At 40.1% G+C, this 16,562-nt stretch overlaps 2 protein-coding genes across 5 annotated transcripts in view; one reads left to right on the top strand and one right to left on the bottom strand.

The window, feature by feature from the left end:
• Window positions 1-8,753, bottom strand: part of frmd3 (FERM domain containing 3) — a 57,014-nt gene extending 48,261 nt beyond the window's left edge. For 2 of the 4 annotated variants that reach the window (XM_051421625.1, XM_051421626.1), the window contains exon 1: window positions 8,314-8,753. In XM_051421625.1, coding sequence (XP_051277585.1) covers window positions 8,314-8,418 — 105 coding nt within the window. In that variant the 5' untranslated portion in view covers window positions 8,419-8,753. The remainder of the gene's footprint in view (window positions 1-8,313) is intronic. The other 2 variants (XM_051421627.1, XM_051421629.1) reach the window with 1 other exon arrangement.
• A 504-nt stretch (window positions 8,754-9,257) lies between these two features.
• On the top strand, window positions 9,258-16,562 carry LOC127375609 (probable gluconokinase). The gene is made up of 6 exons (XM_051421658.1): window positions 9,258-9,625; window positions 9,733-9,812; window positions 10,806-10,836; window positions 10,938-11,024; window positions 12,686-12,729; window positions 13,292-16,562. Exons 2-6 carry the CDS (start codon window positions 9,775-9,777, stop codon window positions 13,659-13,661), a joined length of 570 nt encoding a protein of 189 aa, XP_051277618.1. The 5' UTR covers window positions 9,258-9,625; window positions 9,733-9,774; the 3' UTR covers window positions 13,662-16,562.

Genomic DNA, 16,562 nt, shown 5'->3' with positions numbered 1-16,562 from the left:
ACAATAGGAGTGAGTAAATATTCCTATATTAAAAAAAAAAAAAAACACTTAAACACTTATAGTGTAATAATAGTTTAGGTCATCAAATTCAAGTGATGGACGGATTGGCATGAAATGTTAGACAAAAGACATTCATGGTCCTCGGAGGATTAATCCTACTGACTTTAGTTATTCCCTAACTTTTTTCCTTTAGTGCCATCATAAGGTTCACAATTATGAGTCAAAAGTGGCCGTGGACCTTTGCTGTAGCACCATCAGGTCAAATATTTTATTTGTTCAATACTTGGATTTAGGAACAAACAACAGTCCCATGGGCCTCAGCCTTGTGTTTAGTGATAATTGGCAAATGTTAGCATGCTGACCAGCTACATGGTGAACATGGTAAACATTATACCTGCTAAACATCATTGACAATGTGAGCATGTTAGCATGCTGATGTTAGCATTTAGTGTAGCCTAACAGAGCCGCTCATTAACTAAAAGATCGCTTTTGTTTAGTCTACAAGGGATAAAGTTCAAATGGATGATGTCAGTATAAATGTAAGAAACACTAATCTTCTGTCATATAATGCGTCAAATCATTTTGTATACAAATACACTTCCACTTGTAATCTTACTGTTTAAACTACTGAATTTCAAACCTATAATCCTCCCTATTCTTCTGAGCAGCACTCGCTCAGCTGTGACTGCGACCTTGTCCCAGTGAGGAAGGAGAAAAACCAATTACCTTATCATCACCTGCAATGGTGCAGAGATGCTGACATACACACATATATTGGCGCAAAGGCATGCACAAATTAACACACATGATATAAAACATGTCATGTGCTCCCATTCATGGATGGCCAAACAGCCTAATAAGCTTAGAGGTAGAGCCATAAATTATCAATATATGGAGCCGAATCCAGTTTTATTATAATGGAGTTTCATCACTCTTGTTCTGTGAACAGCTGGATGGCAGGAGAGAGAAAAGTGTGATGATGATGATGGTATGACTATACTACTGCGACACTACTGTTATAAGTGTGTGCACATGGTGGGTGCATTGAAGCAGCTGTCTTATCTTTGCACTGCAGGATGCTCAAAATTTTGTGGCAGACATACAAACAATCCGTGACAGAGAAAAGAGAGACTGTGTTTGTAGAAAAGACAGTTTGAACCTGTGAGTTAATGGTTAAAGTCTGTTTGTTTGTGCTTATTTGCATGTTCTTGGCGCTTGTCTCTGTCGGTGCGTGCTTGCCACTGCCTCTCCCTCATTTTCTGATGTCTAACAATATGAAGCAATGGGCAATTATGTGTACATCCTGCAGGAAAAGGGATTCATTCGTACATCACATGTGCACTCACACAATTATGACGATGACGTCACACAAAGAACATTCTGTGCTATACGTAAGCGATAATACCCAACCAGGGTCCCTCTGCTCAAAGAACCCTTCGGCAACTAGCCAGAAAGCTAACGCCATGCTAGCGAGATTCAAAGTCAATCACACCGTATGGTTGACAAACAGTATATATAATTTGACAATATGTTTAACAACAAGATGATCTAGCCATGTAATTTAATAATGTAATGTTCAGGTTCACAGTCACATATCAACAGTTTTCTCTTTATCAGCTCGAAATGTTTAGATGCAGACATGGTTGCACTGATGTTTAAACTACAGCAAAGACGCAGTGGTGTAGGGTGAAATTACATGACAATACATGCTTGACTGTGTAGATCGTTCCTGTTTGACATGTTTTAAAGGACCAGTTTGGAGGATTCAGTGGCATCTAGCGGTGAATTTCAGATTTGAATGCAACTCAGCCTTCCAAGCGTGTATCATGTAAAACTATGGTGGCTGTAAAAGTCACTTAAAGCACAAGCCAGTGTTTGGTTTGTCACACACTAATGAAAACATACCAATGAATATTTTAATCCATTTCTGCCAATAGATGTTCCTAGATGTTTTACACTGGACCTTTAATTGTTTGTTTTCAGAATATGTACACAGGACTCATTGCAAGGTTGTGTTGATACCAATTAACGTAAAATGAATTGAATCTAATAATATTAAACTTGTTACATTCAGTATGCTGGCTGGGCTGTTTTTGACAGACTTCATCAGAAATCAGGACAGAAGCAACCCAACAAGCTGAGTAACAATTCTTAACACCCGAATATAGACAGTGTCTCCAACCACATGTTCCAGATATTGTGTTGCACAGTACTCCACCACCAAGATACAACTATTTATTAAATAAAAAAGGGAAGAAAATATAAACTATGCTTAAGACTAATGTGTTTAAACTGTCATAAAGATTTTTCAAACCATTTTTTAAAAAACTGGTACAGGTTTTGCTGTATGTTCCTTTTCCCCCATCCTGCTATTTCTTACACTGAATTTAAGTTTACATTATAACAAAAAAACAACTCTTTATTGCCTCTTTTTTAAGTTTTTTAAAAACTAAAATTGCCTAATTCTAAAGCAGTACATTGACATGAGGGGACTGAATGTCAACCTCCCATAAAATGATCTTAAATGTCATTCAAACAAATGACCATGTATTCTCTGCTGCATATAAATGTATCATTAACATGAGCTGATAAAGTAGGCCTAGTTTACAAATGTGCTTGATGCATGGATACTATAGTAGTGGTCAAATGTGTGCTTGTTGCTCGTAGTGGTTAATACCCAGCATGGTGACACCGAGTCCTTCAAGGGGATGATCCGATGCTGACGTGCCCTTGAGCAAGACAATGAATATAAATCAGCTCTGTGTGTGACCTCTGACCTATAAAGTCTAGACTTTCTCTTCTCTGTTTTATTCTTCTCCTCTTTTCAGCTTTGTAGATTATTTTCCATCAACAATTGGCATTTTCACACTTTTCCTTTTCCTGGTTTGCCCTTCCCTTTTCAAAATCCGCCCATGTCTGCCAGTCTCATTTCAAATCTGTTTCATGTTTTAATCTGCTTAATCTGTTTTTTCCGCAGCCGCTCATTTCCTCTCCTACTCCTTCCTACACCCTGTTGAGTTTTTGTCGTCATCCTCACACCTCACGTAATGTGACCGACAATGTCATCCTATATTTTGTCTTATCAACCATCTCTCTTTCTTTTGATGTTTCCCTCCCTTCTATCCCGCCGTCTCATCTCTCTGTGCTTCCTCTCAGTTGTGAGCACAAGTCAGAAAAAGGATTATTTCTCTTTAGTCATCTTCGGAGGAGCATCAAAGAGGCCCCGGCAAGCGGGATAAGAATAGAAAACTGATGCTATTTATAACTTGTTCTAAAGAATGCCTACCAGCCGAAACAATTGCACTGCCTCAGCATCGTTAATACACACACACACACACACACACACACACACACACACACACACACACACACACACACACATCCAGCCACAAAAAAGCTAGTAAATAAAACACCAGCACCACCTCAGCTAAACACACACGCACGCACGCACGCACGCACGCACACACACACACACACACACACACACACACACACACACACCTCTCCTTGACCGGGTAAAAGGCAGACGCAGTGAAAAACAATACCAGCTTCCATATGCATCTTTAAATAGCTTGTACTAGTCATGTCATCTCCCATTATTGATAAGGTGTCTCCCATTAGAATAGAAACAGACCAATCGGCAGGTTTAAACTGATTGCAAGCTATTTCTGTGCCATGCAGTCATTTATTGCTAAGTGCGGTGAATTAATGTCCGTAATTGCAGAACTTTGGCTCACTGGCTACTTTTAAATCTTTCATGCAAGTGAGCCATGGCTACCCCACCCTCCAAGCTCACACAAATATATGTGCACACGGACACACACTCGTGGTGTAGCGCATCGCTGACAGCTGACTGATGTTGGCCTCACGGAGAACAGTGATCTCTCTTAATTATACATGATGTGTCACAGAGAAGAAGGAGGGAGGAAGAGAGAGATAGAGAGGATGGAGGGAGGAAGAAGATATAGATGAGAGATGTAAAAATAGAAAGTGAGAAAAGGTGGCCAGAGGAGTAAATATGAAGCTGAAAGTGGAGCAGAGAATAAGTGGGGTGAAAGAGAGACGAGGGAGGGAAAGAGGAGAAGGACAGATGGGAGGAACTGAAAAGCAGAGGAGGTCACTGTGTTTTGATCTTGACATGTCTCTCCTGCAGCAGGTCTGACTTAACATTACCGCTGAACATGAGAGCAGCAGGCTGCACACGTTCAACCCCCCAGGCTGTAGACACACACACACACACACACACACACACACACACACACACACACACACACACACACACACACACACACACACACACACACATACCCTCTCTACCTGCCTTATAGTCTGCTGTCAAGCTATTATTAGAGTCAGAGTAAACAACTTAAAAATAATTATTCTCTGCTGTAGGCTGTCATCTTGTCGTTGTGACCCAGAACCTGAAATCTTTTCAAAATTTATCAATCTAAATGTGTATATAGTGATAAAGAAAACACATCCATTCTCCCTGATACACAAACATAAACATCTTAGAAAAACGTGGTTGAAAGAATATAACATTTGTTGAAAATGGATTTTGGTGTGTTAGGATAAAAACTGTAAAGATGATTGTATTATATGTTCTGTATTTATGGTTATTTATATTTCTCTTGCAATTTTAAGATTAAAAATATTTTATAAATAGAATCTTTGAAGAAAATAATGTTGATATTATTGTTTTATATAGTTGGTATTTATGAAAATGTATCAGTCACATGACTGATCAGTGAATCGTATATGAGGAAACAGACTCAGATACCTTGAGATAGTTAAAAACGTTGATGGTGTGTTTTAATTTTGATGAACATGCATTGAAACTCACACTGGGCTGCAATGTCACTGTGTGTGCTTTCTAAAAGTAAGAAATAATTTAAATCTTATCATACCCTGTAGCAATTAAAACAACTATTAGCACTACTAAACTACTAAATATCCTTAAACAAACCCCCAGAAAACATCTGCTCCAAGTTAAAATGAGTTTGTTTGCAGTTTCATTAAATACAATTTGTGGCAATTCATTCATATCTTGCCCTGCAATTCATTGCATTCAGTTTTATTCACTTTAACTCATTTTTATCTTTCATTTTATTTTACTCTTAATATCTTATTGATATGGGTATTTTTATATAATATTGTGTTTCTTTTATATTGTGTCTTTTATGTTTTATGCAAAGCAGTTTGGATTGCCTTGTTGTTGAAAGGTGCTATTCAAACATAAGCCTTTCCTTTATTTTTGTGCTCACAGTAATGAGACATATGTTACGCAATGACCATTCCAGTCATAAATATTCATCCATTTTTAGGCAAAACTGCGTAAAATTGGTATTTTATAGTCTTCATTTAACCAGGATAATCCAAGCGGTGCCAAACATTGTGCCCCAAGGGAACAAGGCTAATGCACCCATGTTTAATGCAAAGTCAAGAACTGACGCCTTAGAGAGAAGTTAAAGGAAATACGGACATTGCAGGCTCATGTTAAACAAACTATTCAGTTGTGATGCATTTGCTCACAAGCACAACTTGAGAACATTTTTATCACACGACTTTTACAATGGCATTCAATTTAGTGCTGTCTTTGGCATCTCATCCTGATGATGATAGAGAGGCAGAAAGGACAAAATAAGAAAGACAGACTGCGACAGTGCAGATAAAATAAGAGATGGAAGTCTCTGTACAGTGGAAAGAGGAGAAGTGCTGTTGTTAGCATGAGGAGCACAGGATGTCATGAAATATGTAGGAAGGAGCAGCTCAGCACCGGAACACAAAGCCATTAAAGAAAACCCTGGAAAATGCAGTCAGCTAGAAATATAAATGTCCATTTCCTTATCGTGTATAGATACGCAAACACACAGCTAAAAGCACCTACACACCTTCGCTGTCTTGGAGCTGAGAAGCCACACTTGAATGTTCTCAGACGTGTACAGAGAGTTTAACACACTTTTGTGCTCTCAAAGCCACAAGCACGCAGGTATACATGCATGTGCAACACAAAGAAACAGACACAACCTCTCTCTGCTTCTCTTTCTCCTTCTCTCTTAGTGCACTTTACGGTGTTTTGTAAATCATTGATTGGGTACATGTGGAAGACCAGCGAAACATTTAGTTTGACATGCTGCGAGTGTTTTCAGTCTTTCAGGGTCAGACAACAGGGCCGGGGCAGCTGACAACTTCTTCTGGGGGCGGCTCAGGATGAGACGAGGTGCTGCTCGGAGCTGCGTTCACTCACTGCGCTCTCAACTCTGTGCAACTCTCTGGGTTGTCAACAAGCTGGTGCTGCTTCAAAGGATTTGGTGCAATGCTGGAAATAATTTAATAGAATAGAATAGTATATACTGTAGCATTGCATCTATTTTTTTAACTGAATTTTCTCCATTAAACTCGTGTGTGCTGTATAATTATGAGTCACAATTTGGCAGATTCACAGGATTTGACTTCTACCTCTCTGGCAACAGCTGCAGCTCAGAGCTGGAGGGGACCATGAGCCACACAGGATCTAATTTGTTTGTGTAAACAGGGGAAACTTATTTTGCTTTGTTCAGGCAGCCCAAAAAGGTTCCAGTATTCAAATGAGAATAGTTAGAGCCCACTATCAATTCACTGGATCCAATGATCACTTGTTATTCCTTTTATGTCAGTTTTCTAGTTCAGTTTTCTTTCGTTTTACGTGGTGGTTCGTGCATCAGTTCCTTGTTGGCGTTAACCCATCGACCCATATATCCATAGCTATACCCACTATTCACTGGGGTGTTGCAGGAGTCTGGAGCCGATCCCAGGACAGGTCGGAAGTCAATCACAGGGCTGGCGTCGAGATGGCCAACAATTCACACTCACATTCACACATACGGGCAATTTAGAGTTGCCAGTTAACCTAACTTACATGTATCTGGACTGTGGGAGGAAGCCGGAGCACCAGAGAAAAACCTACATTGGCACAAGGAGCGCATGCAAACTGCACACAGAAAGACAGCCAGAAGGTTTGAACCCAAAGCCTTCTCACTAACCCCTGCATTACAAATCCAAGGCTTCATGTCTGGTCAGAAACACTGAGCTAAAGTTAATGTTAACAGCTACAAATTATCAGAAAACCAGAGGCCTTCCAACTACAGTTCAGAGCTACAGTTCTGGGAAGGCAACAACACAAAAACCTCTCAAACCTGATAAATGATGAAGAGAAAACACCAATTATGAAGCTGTAACTCACAGATCAACTCTTTTGCTCAAACTTTGATGCCGCTGACTGTGGCATTTTTTTGAGATAACAGATCAGGATGTTGTAAAGTCATCATCATCAATCTGCTTTTAGACTGAGGATATAACCTTTTTTTTCTATATTTGCACCGCAGTTCATATACATGCAAACATCTCAGAAAAAACACCTCATCATGCTTGTTTCACTCATTTGGTGGCACAATGAGACAGATTTTGACATGAAAAGACAAGTAATCAACAGAAGTGTACAGGACTGTGATTAGAAAGAAAGAAAGATTGTGATCTCTTCAAAGTTATATTGGAAATTGCTAATTAAATTGAAAGCTGAAACTTTTCCTGAGTAGAGTAAATCCTCGTCTTACACTAAAATCTTTTGATTTCCAAATAGTCTACGTCTGTGTGACAATGCAGCTTCTTATCAGCTGAGTGCTACAGAGACTCTTGGTTGTCTGGCAGGGCCACTTGAAGCCGGCTGCGTGGAAACAGCATGTATCATCACCTTTATACGCAGAAGAAACAGAAACAGAAGTTTCCCTCTCTCTCTCCCACACACACACACACACACACACACACACACACACACACACACACACAGCTTCACATGAGTAATTGCAATCAATAACCCAAACAGCAGTCCTCTCTGTCCTCATCATCATCACCATCATCACCACCACACCCATGGACCTCAAGCAATTTCCTCTGTTATGAACAAAAACTTCATCCTAACTTCTCCGTCCATGTGGGTCACATCTTGCTTGGACTCAGCTGGGATCACTATTGGGTTGCTTTTAAATAAAAAATAATAATAAAAAACTCGTCACATCTCACAGTACAGAGCAAAGCATGCAACCTCTCCCGTAAATCACAGCAGCGTGGAAACTAGAGGAACAATGTGTTCAAATGCTCTTTGTTTTGTACAAAAATGACGATATGATCAGAATAATAACAAACAATTAGGGGTTGTTACAGAATTAAATCGAGAATAGTTTTAAATTCACCCGTATAATTAAAGGAAATTCATCCGCTGCGTCCACGTGATATGTGCAATAAACAGAGGACAATGCATGAGGTGGATGAGTCTACCTGGATGCTGCAGGAGATCTCGGAGTCGTCCAGTAACCGGATCGTGCAGAGGACCTCCTGGTCCAAGGAGCGGATGCTGGGGCTGCGAAACCGGAGCATTTTCATCCTCCTGTTCGGTTCTGTTTCAGCTCCTCATGTCAGCGGATCCACGGGCAGACCAGACGCACATACACGGAGGACTCACGCATACACGCGCATACATGTATGCGCCTTTCGGTCGGGTCTTGTGTCACCCCCTTGTGACGCCCTTGGGAGTGAATGGGTGGATGGAGAGATGGGTGGATGGAGGGATGGATGGATGGAGGGTTAAGAGAATGGATGAATGCAACAGAGCGGGAGGGAGGAGAGCTTGCATCCGTCTCCTGCCTGCCTACTGATGGATCTACAGGAGGGAGGATGGCTTTTTCCCTCTCCCTCTCTCTCTCTCTCTCTCTCTGGTTCGCTCACCCCCACTTTTTTTTCTCTCTCTTTCCAAATTTCAGCATGAACCTTCACATTGTAATTATTGATCCCACGTGTTTGGTGACAGATCACCCGCCCTGTAGAATTTGAAACACCCTTTTACAATGTCAGGTTTTCATAATTCAGAAAAAAACAAAAATCACTGACTCATTTCATGTTTTCCAAAGTTTTAAGGGCTCCCTGAACTCATTATTTTAGGGGCAACTGATCATGCTAATATATACAGATTCCAAGATGCATATAACAGTCATATTACACTGCCTTTAACTTGTGCATAATGTGAATTTGTGTAAATATCTGCGTTCACCTGTGAGATTTTGAGAAAATTATGTCATAAAGTGATCGAACCTCGTGGTCAGAAAACAGTCAAAAAAACGCGGTCAAAACTCACTTGACCTGTGAGATCATTTTATTCTCATCAATAATGACGTCGACCGTTTCCCTTCAACGTAATCTGACCAGTGTTACAGAAAAGCGACGCTGGCCCTTTAAGTGTGAACGTAGCCGACGTGCTACGTGCGTCATCACGTACTGCAGCAAAACAACCTGCGGCCATGGTGCTCTTTTTTATTTTTTTTACATCCGTATGGTACAAGCTGGCAATGGGAACAAGTCATTTAGGAAGCATATTGACTCCATTGGACTTATTCAGGGTTTCTTATGGTTCAGTTGAGTTTTTACTGAAAATTAGAGTTTAATTTTTTCTGTTCGTATTCTCGTAGTCACGAAAAGTTATGAGTTGTTTACATGTCAGCACTATAATAAACTATGGTAGGCTACACCTGTGAATTAACGACTGTGTGAGTAAGAGCTCAGCATCTACGGAAGCACCACCGGTTCATTTGTAACGGTACACGAGCACTGATACTATTACTACACATTCCTGTTTCAGAGGCGATTTGTTGACCATGTCAGCATTTATAAAATTAATTTTCTTCTTCTTTAATCCCATTTCAGGACAGGAGCTGCCTGTAGGTGTCTAAAGATCAGACAGACAGGATGATCTACATCATAATGGGAGTCTCAGGCTGTGGAAAGTATGTTTACTGTATTAGTTTTAGTTTTTATTAGTTTCAGTTATAGTTTTAGTTGTTTTTATTATAATATAGAGGTATTTGTCAGAATAGGTATTGTAATACAAACACATTGACTCACAGTCACAATAAACATATGCACCAATGCCTCCTCTGTTGTGTTGATTTGACCAAACTGACAGACTAAAGACATTTCCTGTATGATTTTTATTTTATTCTAGTTTGTTTTGTAAGTAAAAAGTATTGTTTCAGCTGGTTTTTAGTTTTTTCCTAAATTGTTAGTGCAGTTAACTAAATGTTTTTACACCGTTTTTTAGTTTAGTTTTAGTTAACTATAATAATTTTGGCACATAGTATTTAAATTAGTTGATTAGTCACCTGAGGAAAAAGATGCGTAAATGCTTTGGAGAAAATAAATTAGATATTTGCTGAGTGATCATTAGGTGGTAGTTTATCAGCTATTTATGTTACATATTGGTTGCAGTGTTAACAGTAAACCAACTGCAGCACAGTGCTGTAAGGGTTGTAAATGAATTATAATTTAACACCAAAATAACACAGCAGAGCTGCAACTAATAGTTATTTTCAATATCTCATAATCTGCTGATTCCTTTCTTGATTAATATATTAATTAAATTAGTACATTAAGTTAAGAAAAAAGTCACAAATGGTAATCGCAGTGTCCTAAAGCCCAGGGCGATGGCCTCAATTTATTGTTTTGTCATCCAAAAGAACAAAGACATTCAAATAACCATAACTTAAACTTATCGTTTAACTTAAATAATTCGTCATAACTGAGGTAATGTTGAGCTTTTTGCTTAAAAAAAGTTTTAAAATATTTCTTGATTATCATTATAGCTGCTGACTCATTGTCACAAACAGACTAAATTGTCTGACAGTAAAGTATTGGCTTAAAGCAGGCGAACAGATCAGTGGTTTTAGGTCAATCATAACTGCACTTAATCAATTCTGTCTGTTTCGTCTTTTCTCAAACAGAAGCACTTTAGGGGCCTTCCTATCAGAAAAGGTAATTGGATCCATCCCCCTCCCTACACACACACACAAACACACCTCCATCATGTTTCTGCACACCGTGTGACTTAACACTCACTCGTATGCACTCATCAGCTGGGCTGGCCCATGCATGAAGGGGATGACTTCCACCCGCAGGAGAACATTGAGAAGATGACTCGTGGTGAACCGCTCACAGACCAGGTCAGCCCAGGTGTGTGTGTGTGTGTGTGTGTGTGTGTGTGTGTGTGTGTGTGTGTGTGTGTGTGTGTGTGTGTGTGTGTATCTGCTAGAGGTGTCTTGTCAGCTCGGACTAAATGTCAGTCATTTATGGAGTGAGCCATTTCTCTTATCTCATGAGTAAATCATTGTTTCAGACTTGCAGCCACAGACTCAAACTCAACAAGTGGCCTGAGGAAGCTTCACTAGAGCAGACAAGTGAAAGCAGCAGGGAGGGAAACTGAGCATTTCATCACAGCCCACAGTCCTTAAGTTCACTAGAGGAATTTATTTTCTTGTTTGTTCAACATTTATCTCCTCTCTGTCCATTTTCACTTTTGAAATAAAGGGGAGACCTCCAAGTAATTGACTGGCTACCTTCCAAAATTGAGTTTACACACTTACAGGCAGAGAAGCTGCTGCCAGCATTTGGCAGCAGTTTGCTGGTAGCAGTGTTTGGTGGCTGATGATAACCTCCCACTCAGAAATCTGCTTTGTACGGCAGAGAGAATTACTCTGGGACCTGCTCTGTCCAATGCTTTGGCATGTTGTACAAATACTCGACGCTTGGCAGTTTGAGAATTTATGATGAGACGAAGCAGAAATGTAAATTTGGGATTACTGTCAGGCTGTGGCAAAAATGTGTCTTTCATGCCAGTATTACAGTTGGCAGGTTGAGGTTGGCGTAACCAAACAGGACATGAGAGAATGTGATTCCTCTCATTCAAATTAAAGGCACAGCAGTGAGGAAAAATGTGACTCCAGTTCAGTTGTAACCAAATTAAGATTCTGTTTCTGATTTCAGTGTAATCAAAGATTTGTTTGTGCTCTTCTCTATCGGTCTGATTCTTGTTTTATTCCCTGATTGTACTTCAAAAGACTCTTTGAGTTCTTTAAACACTCTCCACAGCTTCTGCTGCATTATGCTCACTGCTGCTATGAGTGTACTTAGTTTCCATATATGATTTAGTCTTATTTTCAGAGGAGAGGAGGATATTTTTGGTGGATTTATGAAACAACCCTCAGTTTGATGACACAGTTTGGCTTCACAATCGCAGGCTCAGCTCACCCTGCAACTGTCCTGCATTGCTCTGCAGTACACGACATTCCCCTCTGATGGCCGATGATATGCCGAAGCTAGGAGTGTGTGTGATGTGACCCACCCAGTTTTATTAAGGGAAAAGCCAGAGGCTGTGTTGCAGTGTGCAGGATTTAAGTATCATCTAGCAGTGTAGTTACAGATTTCAACTCACTCGCTTTCACCCTCCCTTTCCAAGCACAGAGGAGAAACTAAGGTGGCCATAAAATGTGTGAAAAACGTGAAATGCCCTATCTAGAGCCAGCTTTTGGTTTGTCTGTTCTGGCGGCCTCCACTGAAGGGGACCCCCGGTGTCTGTAGACAAAAAAAACTCATTCTCATTCATCACTCTCGGCAGGCAGCTTATTAGTGAAAAACCTCTGAACCCACTGCACATGACCTGCTCAGCTCCTAACACCAGACAGACACAGTTCTCATAAACATAGTTTAAATATGGATCATAAAGATTAAAAACTTTTCTTAACAATGACAACTATGATGAAAAAAAATTGGCAACAAGCTGTTTTTCTAACCAAAATATAACCAGTTGTTATGTTTGTCTCTGCAGGACAGATTTCCTTGGCTTCTCAAACTACATGAAGTCATTGAGAGGTAAGAATAAACAAACCTTTTATACACACAGTAATATTATGCTCATGCCCACATGCACTGAAAACACAACATACTTTTTGTAATGACAGAAATGGCGGAGATGATGATTTTAGAGAGTGAGAGGGAGCTGAAGAGCAGAGGAGCGAAGTAAGGATATGCGGGCGTGAAATTGTCAAAAAAAGATCAGAAATATCAAAGATGGTTTTGAAAATTGACATGAAAACCAGAGAGCGAGGAAAGGGAGAGTAAAGACAGATTAAGTGAGTGAGAAAAGAGGTGAGGGAGAGCTGAAAAGTATGCCATCTCTTTCTTAAAATGTCTGCGGCAGCATCAAAGACTTCGTTTCCTAAACTCTTCTACACACAGTCACACTTATTTCTCTCTATCAGCTCATCCATGTGTCCCTTCTTTTCTCTTCACCTCCTGCTGCTCTCTGGCTGTCTGTCACCAGAGTTCACTTTAAGTTTTTTTTAAGTTTGTTTCATTACTGCTTTTAAAATTTTTATTGTTATCCACACAACATTTCAGTCTAACTATGTGCACATGTGTTTTCCCATCTCAGAGAAAGGTGTTCAGGCTCTGATGCTCTTGTGGTCTGCTCCGCTCTAAAGCGCCTGTACAGACAGATCCTGCTCTATGGCTCCAAAGCCCTCTCTTCCTCTTCCGATCTAGACGAAAATGTCCTGCCTCCCTCCTGTCCCGATGTCTTTTTCCTCTACCTGCATGGTGACTACGATCTCCTTCACCAGAGGATGGTGGCCCGGAGGGGACATTACATGGGAGCAGACCTGCTGCGTTCCCAGTTTGATGTTTTAGAGCCTCCACTGGATGAGGAGAACGTGTTGCTTCTGGACATCAGGAGGAGCATCAGTGATATGGCCAGGGAGGTCGAGCAGCACGTCATCAGTCTCAAGTCGTCACCGATGCCTTGACCACCGCCGCAGATCAAACGAGAAAGAGAGAAATCATCAGTTTTTAGTCATTCTAGGGGTGGTTAGTAAGTCGGTCCACCACTCTGTTTTCAGACTAAAATATCTCAACAATTATCAGATGGATTTCCATGAAATTTGCAGCAGATATTCAGTGTCCCTGCAGGACCACTTCCATGATTCCCTGACTTTTCCCGTTGTGCCACCAGCAGCTCAGAGTTTTCACTTATCCAGTGATATATCTCAACATCTTTCTGATAGTTTGGCACAAATTTTGTACAAACATTCAGGGTCCCCACAGAGTGAATTGTAATAACCCCATAATGCCCTCACCTTTCATCTAGCGCAGGGGTCGACAATCTTTTTGAAGTGCCATTTTTTGATTTTCTTGTTAACCAGTGTGCCATATAAACATTAAGATTAACATTAAGTTTTGACACCCCATCAAAATTTTAATTGGAATTTCAGTCCATCCCTATAGGCAACATGCATAGCAACATTTAATAATAAGGACATTGTAATTGTATATAAGAGCACTATACAAGAAGGCTGCAATCCTTATGAAAATATCCACATCTGAGTTAAGATCATACATACAGCCATGAGAGGCTTTAATAAGACAGGGAGCACAACTGCCAATGGCTGCGAAAGAGGTAATTTGGCATGCAGGTAAAAGGGCATTAAAAAAAAAAGTGCTCCATTCGTTAAGCTGCGTGCCTTCCTGAGGTTGCTGGCCCCTGATCTAGCAGCATCCTCGGGTCAATTTATAATTTGTCCAGTACTTTGGTTTATGACCAAATACTAATGACATTCCCATCATCCTCAGCTGTAATTTGTGTTTAGTGCTAATTAGCAAATGTCAGCATGTTAACACACCTAATTAAGAGGTTATGAACATGGTCAACATCAGTACGATAATATTGCCATTGTTTGCATGCAAATGTGAACTAGTTAACCTTTAGCTCACTGTGCCTACAGTAAGTTGAGCCTTACAGAGCTGCTAGCACGACCATAGCCTTTTAATCTTGTTATGATCCGCAGTCCATATCCAGTTTATATCTAAATGAAGGTGAGAAATAAAGCATTGTCCCAGCTGTGGTACAAAACCACAGACATACTAGACAGTAGTGGGATATTTGGTTTGATCTACTCATCAGCGCTTCAGTGCAGAATCATCCTGTGGTGGAATTGATTCTGAAAACTGCAGCAAACACAGTTGAAGTGCCATTCCAGTTAATGCTGGTATTTGATTTGATATTGCAAATATTTTTTTTGTGAATAAGACCTGAATCTCCAATAGTATGCAACAAAGAAAAAGGCCAAATGTTCACAGGATAGTATATTAACTCTAAGTGAACTGGATTGTGGTAGCGTTGTAAAATCTGGCACTTTGAAGATTTAACGTTGGTGAAAATCATTTTTTATGTATTTGGTTACATGGCTATGACAGACGTGGAACATTTACAGGGGAAATTTGGCTTTGCACAGTTGCATTACAGCTGGGATATGAAATGAAGATTGACTGATGACGGTTTTGGTTGAATATTTTATACCTCAAGTTTTGGAATCCTGTGTTTAATATTTTATTTTTCTTTGTCATTAATATTTAAATGTTTGCATGTGCTGACATTCAACGGCCCAAAACCCAAATGTATTCAGTTGACAAAGAGAGTAAGACAAAGAAGAGCAGCAAATCCTCACAATTCAGAAGCTGGGTCGATTCAATCAATCAATTAGCTAATGCTTTCAGCTCTACAGGGAACCCATTCATATTTCAGAAAATAATACTTTTTTAAATCCCAGAAACTTTAATTTATATAGTTTAGGTTTAATTTGTTTTGGAAGATACAATTAGCTGGTGGACAGAAGAATCCAGAGCCTGTGGAAACTATAATGATTTACCACTTCCTTGACAAATTCTACTTTATTTTTTGTTTCCGATGACTCCAGATGATCTTTGTTGGGGATTTTGTTTTCCCTTCAGAATTACAGGTTTCTCTAATCTGCTCTTGAATAGATTTTTAAAAATCTAAGCTGCTTTGCTGGAGTTCCTGACAACTTAGCATCAGTAAATGGATTAGTTTAGCTGCTACTGCAAATCATGTTTTTGTATCATTTGATCTGTCAAACCATCTTTCATGCACTGACATCACCTGCCAAATGCACCAACAAATCTTAAAGTACAATCTTCACACTGAATAAAGTAAAACGATTAAAGGGATTTAGATTGAACACCTTGCTGATACACACTGCTGTGAGGCAGATTTAGCTCGTCTGACAATCAGCTGTTGACATACTAAAAGTCAGATCAGGTATAGCTGTGCGATCCCTTTTTTCTGATGTATAAGCATCTTTAGAAGACACACACACACCCACACTTACAGGTGACCACGACCACAACGCCCCATACTCTCTACTGAACACACACCGCCTCCACTCAGCACTGTAGAGCTGTTTTTGTGGTGTGACTCATCTCAAAACCTCAACCCGAATATTTTAGGAGCTTCTAATCCAGAAAAAAACCCCTTGGCTACTCTGATATCTCACACATCCAGATGAACGGCTGCACACACTCTGCAACACGCACATACACACCACCAGAGATTAAAACCCCTCAGTCTGGCAGCAACAGACAGACACACACAGGTTGTCAAGTGGATCACATACACACATATGTGATCTGATGCTGAAGTATGCGTCCAGTGTGTCAGTTAATCCACACGGTCTCTGAGAGCGAGGACACAAAAGCAGGAATGGAAAACTGCAACCCTCACACACACACACACACACACACACACACACGCATCCTATTATGTACTTTAATAGGCGGCTGAAAATCACTATTAAATATGACTTTGAGCTTGTTTGGTGTTAATTTATAAAAAATAAATGACAATTTTGCCA

The sequence above is a fragment of the Dicentrarchus labrax genome, unplaced genomic scaffold, assembly GCF_905237075.1.
Source record: "Dicentrarchus labrax unplaced genomic scaffold, dlabrax2021, whole genome shotgun sequence".
NCBI classification, from domain to species: domain Eukaryota; kingdom Metazoa; phylum Chordata; class Actinopteri; family Moronidae; genus Dicentrarchus; species Dicentrarchus labrax.
This window is presented reverse-complemented; position numbering and strand designations above follow the sequence as displayed.

Bases quoted from the DNA above. Each gene is read 5' to 3' on its own strand.
- LOC127375609 (XM_051421658.1), top strand. From the start codon at position 9,775: ATGATCTACATCATAATGGGAGTCTCAGGCTGTGGAAA. The intron at 9,813-10,805 runs GTATGTTTACTG...TTTCTCAAACAG, and splicing joins GGAGTCTCAGGCTGTGGAAA to AAGCACTTTAGGGGCCTTCC. The intron at 10,837-10,937 runs GTAATTGGATCC...TGCACTCATCAG, and splicing joins GGGCCTTCCTATCAGAAAAG to CTGGGCTGGCCCATGCATGA.